Below are 17,135 nucleotides of genomic sequence, written 5' to 3'. Positions count from 1 at the left end.
CTGGTTTTAGCTATTGGTCTTGCCTGGGCCTTCAATAGCCGCTTGTCAGCATGTTCAGTCAGCTGAGTGCTGGATAGCTTTTATCTGGTATTGTCTGCTCATAGGCTGTGTCTTAAGTTAGCTCAGACTGCTAAAATAAAATAGCATAGACTGGGTGGCTTAAAAACAGATGTTTATTTCTTTCAGTTCTGGGGTCTGGGAAGTCCACATTTGGGATCTCGCAGAGTTTGGTATCTGGTAAGGGCTCTCTTCTCAGCTTGCAGCCTTCTTGCTGTATCTCACATAGAACGGTCTTCCTATTCTTAGAGTGTCACTAATTCCACTTTTTTTGAGGGTCACACTAACATGACTTCATCTGGCCTTGATCACCCCAAGACCCCATCTCCAGTTACCATCACACTGGAGATAAAAGCTTCTACATGAATTTTAGGGGGACACAGTTCAGTCTATGGCAGGATGAGACTGTCATTTAAGACTGTAAAGACAAAAAGACTATAAACACTTTTTAAAGACAATTAATATTGGTAACTTAAGGAATCTTGTATTTTCTTTTCTTGCCTGAGTCAGTTTTCTATAGCCAAGCTTAGGAGCCTGAGATTCGCTGATGGAGCTGGGATAGTAAAACATAGAGGAATTGAGCTGTGGGAATGTTTTCTAGTTTTTTTCCTGAGGTTTAAAAAAATTTTTTTTTACTAGTGTTTGAGAAGAGGCACCAATGGTCAGTTAAGTGGTGGTGGCCAGTCAATTGGTCAGACAGCAACTAGATGAAGCAGTCTTTAGACTGTGCCTGCATAACAGTACATTTTGCCTTTTTGGAAACATGGCATATGTTCCATATTGTTCCAGATAAAGTCTCTATCAATATTTGAACAAAGAATTTTTTATAAGAATCAGAGGAAAAGAGGGTTTCTTTTGTCTGTTGAAAATACTTTACCTCTCTCAGCTATAACTTTCCAATCCCAGAATATTGCCAGAAAAGTAGCAATATTTTCTTTCACTTGTTCTGAATGATTTGTTCCACTGACACTTCAGCGGCAGATGTGCTTAAGGTTGTTAGCCCATAGCATTCTTTGAAACTGTCTTCAAGGTCTCTTGGTACAATTGTCTTTTTTTTAATTCAATTTTTGATAATGATGATTTTCTAAATGTATCTAGCTTCTAGAGAAGTTCCACTTACCTGGCTGAGAGCCAAGAACTAGCCATTTTTATGGTACTAGATTTCCAGACCACTGAAATCTAGGAAGAAAGATTATCTTCACTAGGAGCCAGCGTCTGCTGTCAAGTTCAGAAGTCCGGATTAAAACAAGCCAGTTGGTCTTTTCACCTCACAAGTGAGTCCATGTACTTGCTTATAGGATAGCTTTTGGCTCATTAGATTTTGGTATCCTTCCTGTTCTTACTTCCCAGGGCAGGTAAAAACCAAAAATGATGAGTGTGATTAAACAAGCACAGATATACTTTGGCTGCCTACCAACTAAAGAAATCAGAGATGGTCTGCAGCCTCACTTAGCTATTACATCCCTTTTGGTAAGGCTTAATATTCTTACACACTTGGTACGAACTATTAGTAAACAGCTTCCTCTGAGTTGGGTAACTCCGTTAGTGGAGCTAATGGACAGACTTTGTCAGAGCATTCTGACATCTTGAGTTACAAAATCCATTTCCACTTACTCAGTGAAAAACTTGGTATTCTGACAAAACTCAGAGTCTGATTTGGTTTCCTATGCTTTTTCAAAAAGAATCTTCTCAAACATTTTTCAGAATACAAGCATGTAGTGATATTTTAAATTTATATACTTTGATAATGAAGCTAATTTAGGCAAAATATAATTTCCCTTCTTCAGAAAATAGTCTGTATTATGAAGTCTTGTAAGCCATTTGGTAAATATTTGAGTACCATGTGTAGAAAACTGTGCCAGACTTCAGTGAAAAAGACAGCTTTATGCCTTTTCTACTAGGCGATGCCAACTTGTGAACAAACAGTTCTGATTCGAAGAAACGAACTGACTGTGAATTTAGGGAAGCCACTTACTATTTTTAAGCCTCAGTTTTCTCAGTGTGATGTAGAGTTACTACAGAGCAACACATGCTGACCATAGAAAAATATGGGTCCTGTTTTGGCAGGACTGGAGTGGGGCAGAGATTCTGCATTTCTGACTAGTGCTTAGCCCATGTCAGAAGTGCTGGTCCATTCACCACATATAAAAAGATAACAAAAAAAACTTCATTGAGATATAATTTGCATTCCAAACAATTCACACACTTAAAATGTACCATTCAGTGGTTTTGGTATATCCAGAGTTGTACAGCCATCACCAGTCTTGTTTGTAGAAGAACATTCTCATCACTCCCCAGAAGAAAAACTTCAGCAATCACTGTCCTCTCTCACTCTGCTGCAGAGTATGGCCACCGCTAATCTGCATGCTCTGTCTGTATACTTGTGCCTGTTCTGGACATTTCCTATAATGGAATTATACACTAAGTAGACATTTGTGTCTGCCTTCTTTCAATTAACATGTTTTCAAGACTCATCCATGTAGTATGTATCAGTTCTTCATTGTTTTTATTGCCAAATAGTATTGTATGGATATACCACACAATTTAAACCATTTGCATTTAAAGTGATAAAATGATTACTGTTAGAGAAGGACTTTCTTCTGTTATTTTGCTATTTATTTTCTATATGTGTTAACATTTTTTACGTTTCTCAATTCTCACAATCTCTCCTTTTTTATGTTTGATGTTTTAAAAAGTATACTTTAATTACTCCTCACTTCCTTTTTCTGTGTGTTTTTTACTTTTTTTCTTAGTGGTAACAGTGGGGATTATAGTTAACATTTACATGTATAGCAATGCAGTTTGAATTGATACCAGCATTACTTAAATAAGCAAAAACTGCTCCTATGCAGTACAGTTTTCTACCACCTTCATGTTGTTATCACACGTAACATCTTCATACATTGTGTACCCATTAACATAGATTTGTAAATATTTTATATGTTTGTCTTGTAAATCAGATGGAAAAAAATAGAGGAGTTACAAACTGAAAATAATGCTGGCATTGGTATTTATTCAAGTAGTGACTGCTACTGGAATTCTGCTTTTGAACCTCTAGTGAACTTTCCTTTTCAGTTATTGTACCTTTCAGCATGAAGACTTATTTCCTTTTCATAATTTATTTTTCTTTATTGACAGTCTCTTTTTTTTCATTTTTTGCATTCCTGATATCATTGAGTTCTTTGACCAAGATTTTTTTTAGTTCTTTGAGCATATTTAAGGCAGTTGATTTAAAATCTAGTTAAGTCCAATATCCGGCCTTTCCTCAGGTATGGCTTCTCTCAATTTAATTTTTCCTGTAAATGGGCCATACTTTCCTGTTCTTTGTGTTCTTTGTAGTTTTCTGTTGCAAACAGTTTTTTGAATATTACGATGTTGTAGCTGTACATCAGATCCTCCTTTTACAAAAACATAGTTTGTTGTTTTGATTGTTGAGGGCTGCAGTGGTCCAGTTTGTTTTGTGACTTTTCTAAATTACTTTTACAAAGACTGTGTTCCTTGTTGTTTGTGGTTATTGAAGTTTCTGTTCCATTATCTCAGGAGTCAGCCTGATCTGTCTGGAGCCAAAAGGTTAAAAAACAAAAAGGTACTCTCTTAATCTTTGTAGCTTGCCTGAGCTGGGGCACTTCTTTAACACTGAGCTAAGCTGCCTGCAACTCTGCCTTCACCTTCACTTCTTATTTGTGCCAAACCCATAGATGCACATGGGTGCAGCCCCGGACCCTGCCCTCTCAGGTCTTTTTTGATCATGTACCTGGTCTTGGTCATGCATTTTTCATTCTGTCTTCCTTGTGTATACGGTAGCCCTCCAAACCTTTATTCACAGAAGAAACTTCTGCCTCAATGCCTTCCTTCCCGATCTTTTGGATGTACCTGCTGCTTGCCCAGTTCTCTGTCCCTTGCCTGCAAGTATATGTCTTTAATCTTGAGATACCTGGGAAGCCACTCTAGCTGGGTTTAGATGGGGGTATGAAATAAAGAAAGGGTAGCCTCTGCACCAGTCCCTCAGGGAACTGCTGACAGGTTAAAACACACAACTACAGTATTTTATGAACAAGATCCATGTTAGCCACCTGAACACCAGTAAGTTTCCTTCCCACAGCCAGTGTTGCTTCTCTGGGGAATGGGGATGGTAGACAGGCGAATGCTGCAATGCTCTCTTACCAGCATTCAGGCGTCTCTTTCTTCCCTAAGCACTCCCTTGTTTGCTCTAACTTTTTGATTCTATAGTTAATTCTGTCGGTTTTTGCCAGCTTAGGATTGTTTTAGTGGAGGGATCAATTCTTTGAGTGCCCTATTCCACTATTTTCTGAGATACTATTCCTGAGTTATAAGTTTTTATATTGATTTCAATGTATTTCTTGGTAGATAAATTTGATTTATAGTATGTTGCTCCCCCTTACTGTGATTTACCACTAAAACTTGCTTTTAAAGTTTCTGAATGAATAAGTTTACATACTTATAAAGCTATAGACTTATTAAAAAAGAGCTATTTATAAACATCTTAGGAAGTGGAGATTCAAATTAGCTGTTGAAAGAAATTGAGTAGAATGTTGGAGAAGGTGTAAGGTATATTGTGGAAACATTCCTATTTACTAAAAACTGATGTAATTACTTGTGTCTCACTTTGGAAAGGATATATATTTCTGTAATAGTATTATCACTATACAGCTCAGTAACCACTCTGTACATACAGCCCTGAGAGTGTTGGTTCTGTTAGATTGTGTAAGCTTTAACTCTGCTTAGTATTTTGTTATCTGATTTTTATAGTTCTGTGATTAAAAGCAGTGGGAACTGAGGAATGCTATTCATGTTTAGAATGCTGAAGAGAAAACTTATTTTTTCTCAATAAGTCACTAGAATTTAAAGAAACGATATGGGTCGGTTGGAGGTGAGACTTAGCATCTTTGATTTGATGATTTGAGATTCTTATTTCACATTGGTAGGAAAGGCCCATGGCAAAAGTTCTTCCTGAAATTTGAGTTTTTTAACAGGCTTGGTGAGTTATAGTAGAAATCATTGTTAACTGAATGCTGCTGGCCTTTATATTATTGGCAAGTTGATCAAGTTGAATCTATGCACTTAAGTCAGAAAGTTAACAATGCATTTAAGCATTTACCATGGGATAATATCCATTTCATGTAGCCTTTTAAATAATTTATAACACTTGGGTGGGCTTTGATTTTTAATAAGCTGGTGCTTATGAAGAGTTTTTAATTATCTTTGCCTTCATTTGAATAAACAGTAAGAGGAATCTTGATTTTTGAGAGAAGTAAGAAATTTTATCGTGATCAGACAGCTGCAGATGAATATTTTGGATGATTCTTTTATGGGGAAAGAATTACATTTCTGATTTGCTTTTGATTCTGGATTGAAGAGGAAACTAACATAGCAGAATACAGTATACCAAACTTCTTAGTTTAAGAACTTATTTGTAGTTGCCAGTTGTTCCATATTAACTGTAATTTTTTAAAGCATCCACTTTCTGCTTTTTAGAAAACCCTTGGGACTTTGGCATTTACCTTCTTTCTGCCTAATATTCTGTAGCAATAATTCTGTGAATCTTTTTCAACAGTTTTTGTTATATAGGTGCGCTAAATATTCAGTTTGTGGATTATGTATGTACCTTGATTCTTATATTTTGACTTCGGAACTATGTTATGTCTTACACCTCCACCAGAGAGCTTGAGGAAGAATGAAGAGAAAGTGAAATAATCACCTTCCCTGTACATTAATAGCCTTTCTGAAGGTTTAATGTTCAAACTTTTGGCTGGAAGGCATGGAGCTGGCTGATGCTTTGATTTCTTTTTATTTTCTTATCTTTCTCAGGAATACAATGGATAAGTGGCTCTAATATCTTTTTTCTCAGAGGAATTGCCACTTTGTTAAACTGTAGTAGGCTTGCCTAGTTTATCAAATACCACCCTTAGAAATGACCTCTTTCTCCTCACTCCCTCAAAACTACTTCCTGCGGAATCTCTTATAGTCACCATTAAGAGAAAATAACTTGTAATTAGGAAATATCCTTGTTCAACAGACAGTTGAGATCTATGCAGTTTGCTACATTGTATTATTTAGACAAATTTTATCTATAATGTATTCTTGATACTTTAAGTTCTACAAATTTATAATTATAAACTGAAAGATAAGGGTCTAAAGCCTCTTTCTCTTCTGTATCAGTTTGTACACTAGGTAAGTTTGATTGCTATTGTGCTAAAAATGGCATGCCTCTTTTTGGTATGTGTCACATTATACACAATGCCTGTTAACATCCTTGGAACTATTGTTCTGTGGGCCATACTTTCAGAAGCAAAACCAGGTCACATCTGTAGTGTTCTCCACATACAAAATTAAGGGTTTTTTTTGCATGTTTGAGTAAGTGACTACTGTTAGGAATGAAACAGAATTGAACCTGCTGCCGAGTTGGAGATGATGATACTCATGATGTGCATGGAAATATATGTATACATTCTTGATTCTTACTAATGTACATTTGGGATAAATACAGTTGTATATATATAACAAGTAGAAGTTTTTGAATGTTGAGCCCAAAATGATGAAATGCTTTCTTTTTCAGAACCTTTTACATCATTCATTCACACTTCCCTTTCTGTTACAGTTGGTTTTAATCTGCCGAACACATTTTCAGAACTTGAAGATGTGGCAAAATTAGAAAATACTATTTAATTACAAGAGTAGAGTTTTCTCTAGGTTAAGATTAAGTCATAGCTGGTATCTCCTTTTCTCTAGTTGTATCTGGAAATTTGGGCTAATCTTGTCTCATGATTCAGCATTGTATTTTGCATGTTGGGTTTTGTTGACTTAACTTCCTTTTAAAATACAGTTGTACTGGTTGTGGTCTTCTGTCTTAGAGTAATGGATGTGATGAAAGGCTTGGGTGATTAATAGAAAGCGGATAATTGAGGAAGAAGTAATGGTTACACTTTTCAGATGTTAAATGTAGCACAGAGAGTCTTCAGACTTGAACGTAGAAACATGCTGTCTGTTCCCCAAGGCTGTGGACCTTTCCATTGATGAGTCGAGCTTAACGGGAGAGACTGCACCTTGTTCAAAGGTGACAGCCCCTCAGCTGGCCGCGACTAATGGAGACCTTGCCTCGAGAAGTAACATTGCCTTCATGGGGACACTGGTCAGATGTGGCAAAGCAAAGGTAATTGTTGTTTCTTTTCTTGAAAATAGCAGTTCATTTGTTTTCAATCATTTTCTCAATTCTGTTTTGCTAATTTTACATGGATCTTTTAAAAATATCTGACAAAGAAAGGACAGAATTGAGCCTGATGCTTGGCAGGTTATTTGTGAAACTATGAAGCTATGCTCCTGAGGTTTAATATGTATGTAGTTCTGCCATGTACTAGATAATGTAGTTACCTACATTAGTACCTCAGTACCTGTTCTTTTTTTTTTTAGACAGAAACAGTGACACATGGATATGTTCATTACTTGTTAAGTAAAATTTTAATTTAGTTGATATGATATTGACTATACTATTTTGACTACATATCATTTGCCTAATGATTGGTTTCAAATATTTTGTTTCCTGGAGTCTAATATTCCACAAATATAAAAGGCATCATTCAATAGCATGTGTGTGGGGAAAAAGAAACTACATTGAATGTCTCTGTTGAATGTAAGACATTCAAATTTCAGAGATACAAAGAGAGACAAAAAGTGGGCCTCAGAATTAAGTCAGTATAGTAAGTTTAATGTTTGTTTTCAGTGTTTTTATCATAAGACATAAATATTAAAGTAACATTGAAAAGTAAGTTTGCTAAAGGAACCTTGTGTGTCGGACGTCTTGACTATGGGCAGGCTTTGGAGAAAGGGGATGAAGGGCTTCTGTTTTTGAGAGATGCTTCTTCTGCATGTAAATCTATTTTCCTGTTTTTCTCTTCAGGGTGTTGTCATTGGAACAGGAGAAAATTCTGAATTTGGGGAGGTTTTTAAAATGATGCAAGCAGAAGAAGTGAGTACTTAGTTTGTTAAGATGTATTCATTTCAAATCTGAAATTCCTATTCTAAGTAGAGGTAAAGAACATATTGGTAGACTCTTATGTACTATAGAAAGTAATATTTAGAATATCATTCATTTGTTTTTGTTAAAGACATAACTGGAAGAGCTTGAATTGACACTGTCAATATTCTAAAATATCTTGGTATTTATTCATTGTTTATGGGAGAAAAGGTTTATAGCCACTTATATGTAGGCCTTACTCTTTTTAGAAATTAGCTTCATCATATAAATGTTTAAGATTACTAATTGGTATATTTGTATCTCAGAACATGTCTTCTATCAAAATCCCCAATTTTAAATAACTCCCTAGTAAGGAGTGGGGTTGGGGGGGCATGGATTGCAGAGTAAAATACCCTGGAAGATACTCCTGTTTAAGGAATTTGATTTAGTTCTCATACTTTGGTATACATAAAAAAGTTGTATTCTACAAATGTCATATTATCCCCAAATTACTTGAATTTCCCCCAGTATGTGTGATACAATGTGTGTGAAACCATTCCAAGAAGCTTGGCAGTGATGGAACTCCTAGAGAAGGTTGTCAGCAGATCAGGGAGCCAACAGGATAAAATTACTTGGGTTACAAGCATGTTTGTGGATATAGAAAGAAGAAAGATTGGAAAATTGATGAGTAGCTGGTTGTAACAAAGTCCTAGAGAGGCTGATAGAGAGAATATATTTCCTTCAAACAGTGGGATAGGGAGCACAGACCTTTTTAAATAAATAGGCTTTTGAAAGTCTCAGCCTTAGTTCTCAGTGAAGGGGTAACATGTACGTTAAGGGTATGTCATGGGTATGTCAGGGATCTACATTTAGCTACTTGTGGTGACACTCTTCTCCAATTTGTCAAGGCACCAAAAACCCCTCTGCAGAAGAGCATGGACCTCTTAGGAAAACAACTTTCCTTTTACTCCTTTGGTATAATAGGTAAGAGAAGAGTGAGTATATATATATCAAATATTTAAACTTTTTTAGAGAAAAGGGGAAGTTTAGGCACATACATACATAAATTTGTTTTTTCATTTAGTTACATTTTTAATTTACTACTACTACTTTTTTTGAATTATAAAACTAACCCCCAGTCATTGTCCTTTTCTATGAAAATAAAATAGAACTCACTATAATTCCTATAACCAAAGAGTATTTCTGTAAACATTTTAGTAATTGTCATTCTAGTCTTCAACAAAATGTGATAGTACTAGTTTATGAATTACTTTTCTTTCTTCATGTATTGTTATAAATGTCTATTCATGCAATAGATGCTTACCTAAAACAAATTTACTGGTTGTATAGTATTCCATTGTTGTGGGGAAAATATCACATATATATGTATTTTTCACATAACTGTGTGTGATATATATATACTCATATATATATATATAAAACATATATTACAATACATGTAAATATGTTTATTTTTTTGCTATATATATCAGGCTTCTCTTAGACATTTTATAGGTTTTTTGTGTTTTAAGTTATGTAAATGATGATTCTTCAGTGCAGGTATCTTATTGTAAATACCTCTCATTTCCTTAGGATAAATTCTTGAAAGTAAAACTGTGTCAAAGAATATCCATGTGATTGAAAAATTTTTTAATAAACACTTATTTCATATTGCCAAATAATACCCTTCTCAGCAAGATAAAACTGCATTTCTTCCAGTAGCCTTGCCACCTTTGTTGTCATTAGCCAGTGAATTAAAGACTCATTATTTTATTTCACAATTCATTCTTAGAGAAACTTGAACACTCTGTTGTATGTATGTTGGTCCTTTTTATTTTATGACCTGCCAAAATCTATTTCTTCTGTCCCTTCTTTTCTTGTGGTTTGATTAGTAAACAGCTCTTTGTAAAATTGGTATATTATTCCTTTTGTTGAAGTTCCAAGTATTTTTGGTCCCAATTTTTAAATTGCCTTTCGGGGATATATAATAAATCTGGCAGGGAGAAGGGTAATGTGTGTAATTAAAACAGCCTAGTGCTCTGAGATTCTGGTAATACCTTTCTGTTGCCAATCTCTGCAGTTAAGGTTTTTGTCTTTTTTTCTGTTCATAATGGCTCTCCCAACCCTATATGGGGAAAATTTTTGTTTATATAAGTATATTCATTTAAATATCACTCTACTACTTCAGTTTTTATTTTTGAGAATTAATTTTACTATTTTATTTAGAATTTATTTTAGTACAAGGCTTACAGTAGAGTTAGTCTTTTTACTCAAAAGTGAATTGTCCCAGTTATGTCACTGCTATCTTTATTCAGAGTTGAAATGACATCTTTATCATTTAAACACTTGCTTTAATTTTGGAGGCTCCTCTCCTTTTCTCTAATTCTTCAATGATGTTATTTTATTCTTGCTACCTTAATGTTTTAAAATCAGTAATGCGTTTTAAAGGAATATTTCTTTTATGCAGTTTCAGTGAAATAATTTGTTAAATACTGATTTATTGCTTCATTTATCTTCATCAGAAGGTAGAAGGTATTTCATTCCTCTTGTTTAACTGCTGTGTGTATTCTGCTAGGTCCCGTCATTTGATTATTGCTAATTATTTTCTGGAATTTATAGTGAATTTGATAAATTGAAGGGCATTTAGTCAATTAAGTCTTCCCAGTTTATATTAACAATACACTATGAAACCATCTCAAATTTAGATAAAGATCCTTTCAAGTTTATAATTACCTGGTTTTAATATTGTGTATTGACATAAGTTTTTTTGTTAGGATAGTATATGGGTTAGGATAGGTCAAGATCAAAATTAGGGGTCAGCAGACTTTTTGGTAAAGCACCAGCTAATAATACTTTATGCTTTGACCCATATGGTCTCTATTGAAAATACTCCACTCTGCTGGCAGCATGAAAGCAAGCATAGACAATCCACAAACATGGGTGTGGCTGTGTGAATAGACTACAGAAACATGCAGGAAGCCTATAGATTGTAGTTTGCTGATCCTTGGTATATCTCACTGGACGTAATTTCTTTAGTCAGATAACAGTTTGGGATATGATCTTACAGGGTCACGATCTGGATCATTATTTTGTAGTTAAGAGAAAGATGAAAAGATTGTTTTCAATGTACATATTTATCTAGAATATAATCTCAAAGTTGCTTTACTTTATTGAAACTGGTAATACTGTGCTTTTCCTCACAAAACCAGTGGTGCATCCCTTTTCCCATTCTTTTCAAATACAAAGGTTAAACAGAGAGTGTGGAGTCAGTTTTCTGATTTATGTTGATTTTATTTTTAAATGCCATAAAAGTAGTAATTTTTAAATGCTCATGCAGTTTTATATGTATTGAGTAAGTGACTTCACTCTTTTAGTCAAGTCCTAAGTATTCCTTTGTTTACAGTACAAACTTAATGTGTAATGTCTGGATATTGAATTATGAAAAGTAAAATTCCAGGGTTTATTTTTACAAAGCTGATAGTAAGAAAATAGAAGATCTATATGTCTTATTTTTTCCCATTGTACAAAAATACTGGTAATGCCTTCTTATATTGGTAACTCTCATATGTTACTGCTTTAAGGGACAGGTGGTAGCAATGGCAAGAAAAGGTAAAATGTGTGTGTGTGCGCGTGCGCGCGCACATATACGGCATTAACTTTAGGCAGCATTAACTTCAGTCTCCCCGGCTTCGTGAGTTTTTATAAAATCTTACAATCATTATCTGATATACTTTATCTTGTATATCAAGGGACTTTTTGGCTGTCCTCAGCTTATTATTTATCCCTCCTGTGCCTAGGTGATTTTATAGAAAAAGGGAAAATAGCTATTTGATTCTTTCCAGGTATCATCATGTTGGTTGGCTGGTTACTAGGAAAAGATATCCTGGAAATGTTTACCATTAGTGTAAGGTAAGTTCTGATATTTGTTTGTAAAGTAAAGTGTCTATTGCCTGAGTTATTTCTTTGATAGGTATAGCTAGTGTTCCCTTACAGAAGTGTTGTATGAACACTTTAGAATGTAATATCTTTATTTAAATAGTTCAGAATTTATATATTGATGTAAACTCTAGGAAACTGAAAACCTATACTAGATGTCTTATATTATCAACCCAGCATTACATTTTAATATATAAATAGATAATTAAGGATTGCCAAATTGAAAACATGAAAGAGAAAGATCACAATATTGAAATCGAATAGTCGGCTACAGAGGAAAATGAAAAATACAAGAACTAGAAGAAAAAAATAAACACAGAATTTTGTATTTTCAGAGATTTGTGAAGAAACTATACTCATGATAGATGGACAGATTATTGTAGAAAAGGGTCACAGAATAAAAAAGATTTTGGAAATTAAGATTATGATTGCTGACATAGAAAATTTAATTTAAGGGCTATTTATGTTGTTGAAGAGGTCTCCCTCCAAAATGGAGCAAAAAGTCCAAAACAAAATGTAATCAAACTGGGAGAATAACTCAATAAATAACACATCTAACTAATAGGAGTTTCAAAAACAAGTAAGAAATTATATATGAAGTGATACATTAGTATTTTCTCAATCTGAAACAAGATGTGAAATTTTTGTAGTTTGAAAGGATTCTACAGATGCCAAGCAGGATGAAAAATACTCCAACCTAGATACATGCTTGTTTAATAAGTCGGGTCATCTACAAAGGAAGGGGAATTAGACTGGTACCAGACATCTCATTAACAGCTTCAGGTCTCACTGTGGGGCCTTCTTAGCTCACAGACATCTCAGTTCCCAAGGTTTGATGGGTTATATCTGGTCCCTGTGCCCTGAACACGGCAGGGCAGCTTCAGGCATCCCTCTCCCAAGAGTCCTTGCTGCAGTCTGTACAGCAGTTCCTCCTGGGAACAAGAACGTGAGAGGACTGTGTGAGTGTGGGCGCTGCCAGGGCTTAAAATGTCTCGTGTTCCATAGGAACCAGCATCCCTGGAAACATAACTCTCCAGGGTGCCTGCAAGAAATGTGCAGTTAGTAGAGTCACCTACACTTAGGAAACCCAAAGCTGTAAGATAAGTACGTTCTTCCAGTCCATAGACAGTTTATCAGTCAGCAGATCGTTTGTCACCAGCAATGTTGCCCAGCAACATAGTTGACATCCTGCCCATATCAGTCAATAGGGAGACAGAGTTGGGGACTTAACTACAGAGGAGAAAGGATTTTATTAACCCATCATCCACTACAACACTGGATTACACTGAAAGACAGTGGGGCAGTACTATCAGAGTATGAGCGAAATGATTTCAAGTCAGTAAATTTAGGCCTAGCCAAAGCATCCATCCAATTAATTACAAACAAAAAGCAAGTGATGAGAAAATGAATTCCAGCAAAAGGAGTAAAAGGAAGATGGTGATGTGTGTAAGGAGTGGAACTCAACGTAGGCATCTAAGGAGAAGGAATCCTGGATGGCAGCTCTGTAGTAGGTCTAGCAAATGGTAATTCAAGTGTAAGAACATCAGTGGATAAAAGAAGAAAAATCAATGGATTACAAGGAATAGGTAGGATATGAGTAAGAACTTTAAAGATATTTGTGATACGGTGAAGGAGTATATTATTCCTCAGAGGGACAAAAGTACAATTTGAAACTCTTGGTTTAAATCTGTATTAAAAAGCCCTGGGTTAAATATGAAATCATTTTAAAATGGAGAATATATTTCATATATTTCATAACCATTGACATATCATCTGTCAGTTTTTAGTTTGAGTTTCTTTTGAGCAGTTCTGTTTATGAAGATTGATACATCATGACTTCTGTTTATACTTTAAAGTCTTCCAAAGAATAAAACATTTAAAAATATTTTAATAAAATAAAATCCATTCTATTTTTCAGTATGGATGCATTGTAGTCTTACATATCTAAGATACATTATGGAATCATGCTGACCTTAGTTGAACTATGTCTTGAAACATATAGCTATTTCATTGACCTAACAGTTATTTCCAATTATGGCAAAAATGAGTAAAACAATAAGAAAACTAGCATGGTGGGATTGCTTGTAAGGCTGATGTAATAATAAAGTCAGTCATCACTATTGTATTATCCTTTTATTTTCTTATTATGTTGCCCAAAATATTGCATCATCATTTAAGAAGATATAAAAGAGGTCTGGAGACACAACATTTATAGTCTTTTTTTTAATTCATTAAACAAAACTTGAGAATTCAGAATTTTTCATTTTCTATCTCAGTGACAGAGAATAATTGACAGAATTTTCACAATTAAACAAACCAGAAGATGAATGCAGAGAGATAAAGAACCACCACTGTAGGCTCTAATGGTGAGGGTGAAGTTGAACATGGAAGAGAACCCTCAGCACCGCGAGTCCTTGGGTGGTGATACTCTCAATTTCCCCAAACTCCTGAGCTAATTAGGGAGCAGTGTATTTCTAAGGACAGATATGGAAGGACAGGTATTCTCTCCCAGTTAGGCATTCTACAGCAAGGAAGTCATGCAGTCTTTTCCAGCCAAGGATCTGGACCACCCCTTTTGCTAAAAGATACATGGTGGTATTCTTTAGCCTTTTATGATACTTGTTTACCCACATCTGCTTCATACCATTTATAAGTATAGAAATGCTGAAGGCTGGTATGAATATAAAGATGAATAAAAGAAAATAGATGACACAAAAAGAAAAATTAATTTGCCACTGTAATTGGTGTTTGTAACTCTAAAAATGAAAATGTTTTGCAATTATGTTAAGATAACTGTCCTGTTTTCAACAAAGTCATGAATCATAAGCATTTATTAAACTGCATTCTGAAGAAACAAATGCAGAAAGGGGGACTAGAATTTATAAGCCTATAGCCTGTTAGAAATGTTTTTTGAGTTTGGAATCACTTTACAAGGTAAATATGTTCCAAGTTCATTCAGGGCAGCTGATAAGCAGTTAGTTGTATCCAAAGTATGTTGCCCATTTCAGATATATATACTTTCAAATCTAGGGACATAGTTTGGGGTTAAAATTCAGATGAAAATTTCTAATAAAATTTTTCACAATCCACTTATTCCTCTGCAAATTACTTATAAAATGACTTATATATAAAAGAATGAAAAGGTCCATTGGATCTACATTGTAAATGATCTGGCCTATTTTTCCTGTTAAATTGAGGGTTAATGGAAGCATAAGAAAAGAGGATTCTATTTTAACTTAGAATAGTTCAAAAGAGAAAAGAAGTATTAATAGTAGCACCTGTTTTCTGACTTCAGTAAAGACTGTTCAGTTAATGGTTTGTGAATGTTATTCACTGGCTTTCAGCTTTTATAATCAACCTGTAAACAAAGCATGAAAAAGTTAGTTATGGCTATAGAACAGGATACTGATGATACCAAGTTAGATCATGCAGAATAGTAAGTAACAGAACTTGGGATGCAGGAACAGTGTGAGAATGAAGAACAAGAATGCATATATCCTTATGTGTAGCAGAGTTAAGAGCTAATACTTGGAAAGGGACAAAAACTCCAGAGATTTAATCTGTTCTGAAGCAATTAATTTTTTATTGTACTAAAATACACATACTGTAAAATTGCCTTTTAAAATACGCGATTGAGCGGAGTTAATTACATTCATAATGTTGTACAGCCATCACCACTAACGGTGTCAGAGCTTTGTCATCACCCCTAAAACAGTCACTTCCCAGTCTTTCTCCTCCTGAGCCCTTGGCAGCCACTAAACTGCCTTCTGTTTCTATGGATTTGCCCATTGACATTTTCTATAAATGCAGTCATACAGTATGTGTCCTTTGGGGTCTGGCTTCTTTCACTTATAATAATTACAAGGTTCATTCATGTTGTGGCATATAACAGTAGTTTTATAGATGAGGAAACTAAACTACACAGGTGAAGTAATAATTTGGGGTCACATAGGTAAAGATAGTGAAGCTAGTTTAAATTCTATGCAGTCTGATGTCAGAACCTATATTGATGTTCTTTAACCCACTATGCTTAAGCTGGCATCTAGTAGATGTCCACTAAATGTTATTCAATTTCCCCTTCTTTTTGAAGGCATTTTTGGGTGTTGACAGTAGTAATTTTGCATTTTTATTAGCCTCTTTTAAGTAAAGCCAACTGAAATTATTGCTGTGGTGTACTGTTTAATTCATATGTCAATGCTGTGTATATGTTGGTTGTAGTTTGGCTGTAGCAGCGATTCCTGAAGGTCTCCCCATTGTGGTCACAGTTACTCTAGCCCTTGGTGTTACGAGAATGGTGAAGAAAAGGGCCATTGTGAAAAAACTGCCTATTGTTGAAACTCTGGGTAAGTCTGTGGTAAGAGCATATTTACACAATGATGGGTTTAGTTTACATCAATGTTGAATCATCTTTGAGTTTCACAGTTTTGTCTTAGAGGTGTACCTAATGGTGTTTGGCTTGTGCAATATTGAATAATCTTTTAATAACCAAAAGATATAATTAAAAGTGCATATCACTCAGGATAGTGGACTTTGACAGAAGTCTTACTGCATCATGGAATGTTCTGATACTTAAATCATATAAAAAATCTATATAACAAACTTGAGTAAAATTAATAGAATTTTTTTGACATCTCAAGAAAGATAATTGATAAAGTTAATAGATATTAAAATCTATTTTATATTTAGATTTAGCTAAATCAGTTAAATTTGCTGAAAAGAACAGTAAGCAATAGATATATTGATTGCTATAACATAACTTCATGTATGATAAGAAAATTGTGCTAACTTTATACTGTGAAACTTTAATTTAGCAATTTAAAAATGTTGAATTTAATTTCTAGTTTGCATTTTAATATTGCGAGGGCAAAATATCTTAAAATATAGACTGATAAAACTGGGCTTATATTTAGGTATCTTCAAAATTTTCTAGAAAGTGTATTATAAAATTATTATATAAAGCTAATAATGAGTAGCTTTGTAGAAATTCAACTGTAAATAAATAAAACAACATTTATCAGTATGTATTTTAATTTTAGAAACTACTTTATGATGAAGTAAACACATTGAGAAAAAACCATCTACAATTATCAGGTTTTGAGCTTGATTTTGTACAAAATTCAGAGAAGCAGGACTGGCTTCCAGACTGACTGATTTGATCTCATTGTGAACT

General features: G+C 34.5%; 1 protein-coding gene across 6 annotated transcripts in view; it reads left to right on the top strand.

Moving 5' to 3' along the window:
- The window catches only part of ATP2C1 (ATPase secretory pathway Ca2+ transporting 1), a 182,301-nt gene that overhangs the window by 120,457 nt on the left and 44,709 nt on the right, over positions 1–17,135 (top strand). For all 6 annotated transcript variants that reach the window (XM_037009766.2, XM_037009767.2, XM_037009769.2 and 3 more), the window contains 5 exons: positions 7,073–7,228; positions 7,973–8,041; positions 8,938–9,013; positions 11,872–11,938; positions 16,184–16,308. In XM_037009766.2, coding sequence (XP_036865661.1) covers positions 7,073–7,228; positions 7,973–8,041; positions 8,938–9,013; positions 11,872–11,938; positions 16,184–16,308 — 493 coding nt within the window. The remainder of the gene's footprint in view (positions 1–7,072; positions 7,229–7,972; positions 8,042–8,937; positions 9,014–11,871; positions 11,939–16,183; positions 16,309–17,135) is intronic.

The sequence above is a fragment of the Manis javanica genome, chromosome 15, assembly GCF_040802235.1.
Source record: "Manis javanica isolate MJ-LG chromosome 15, MJ_LKY, whole genome shotgun sequence".
Taxonomy (NCBI): domain Eukaryota; kingdom Metazoa; phylum Chordata; class Mammalia; order Pholidota; family Manidae; genus Manis; species Manis javanica.
The sequence above is the reverse complement of the archived record's forward strand: the minus strand, read 5'-3'. Positions and strand labels throughout refer to the sequence as shown.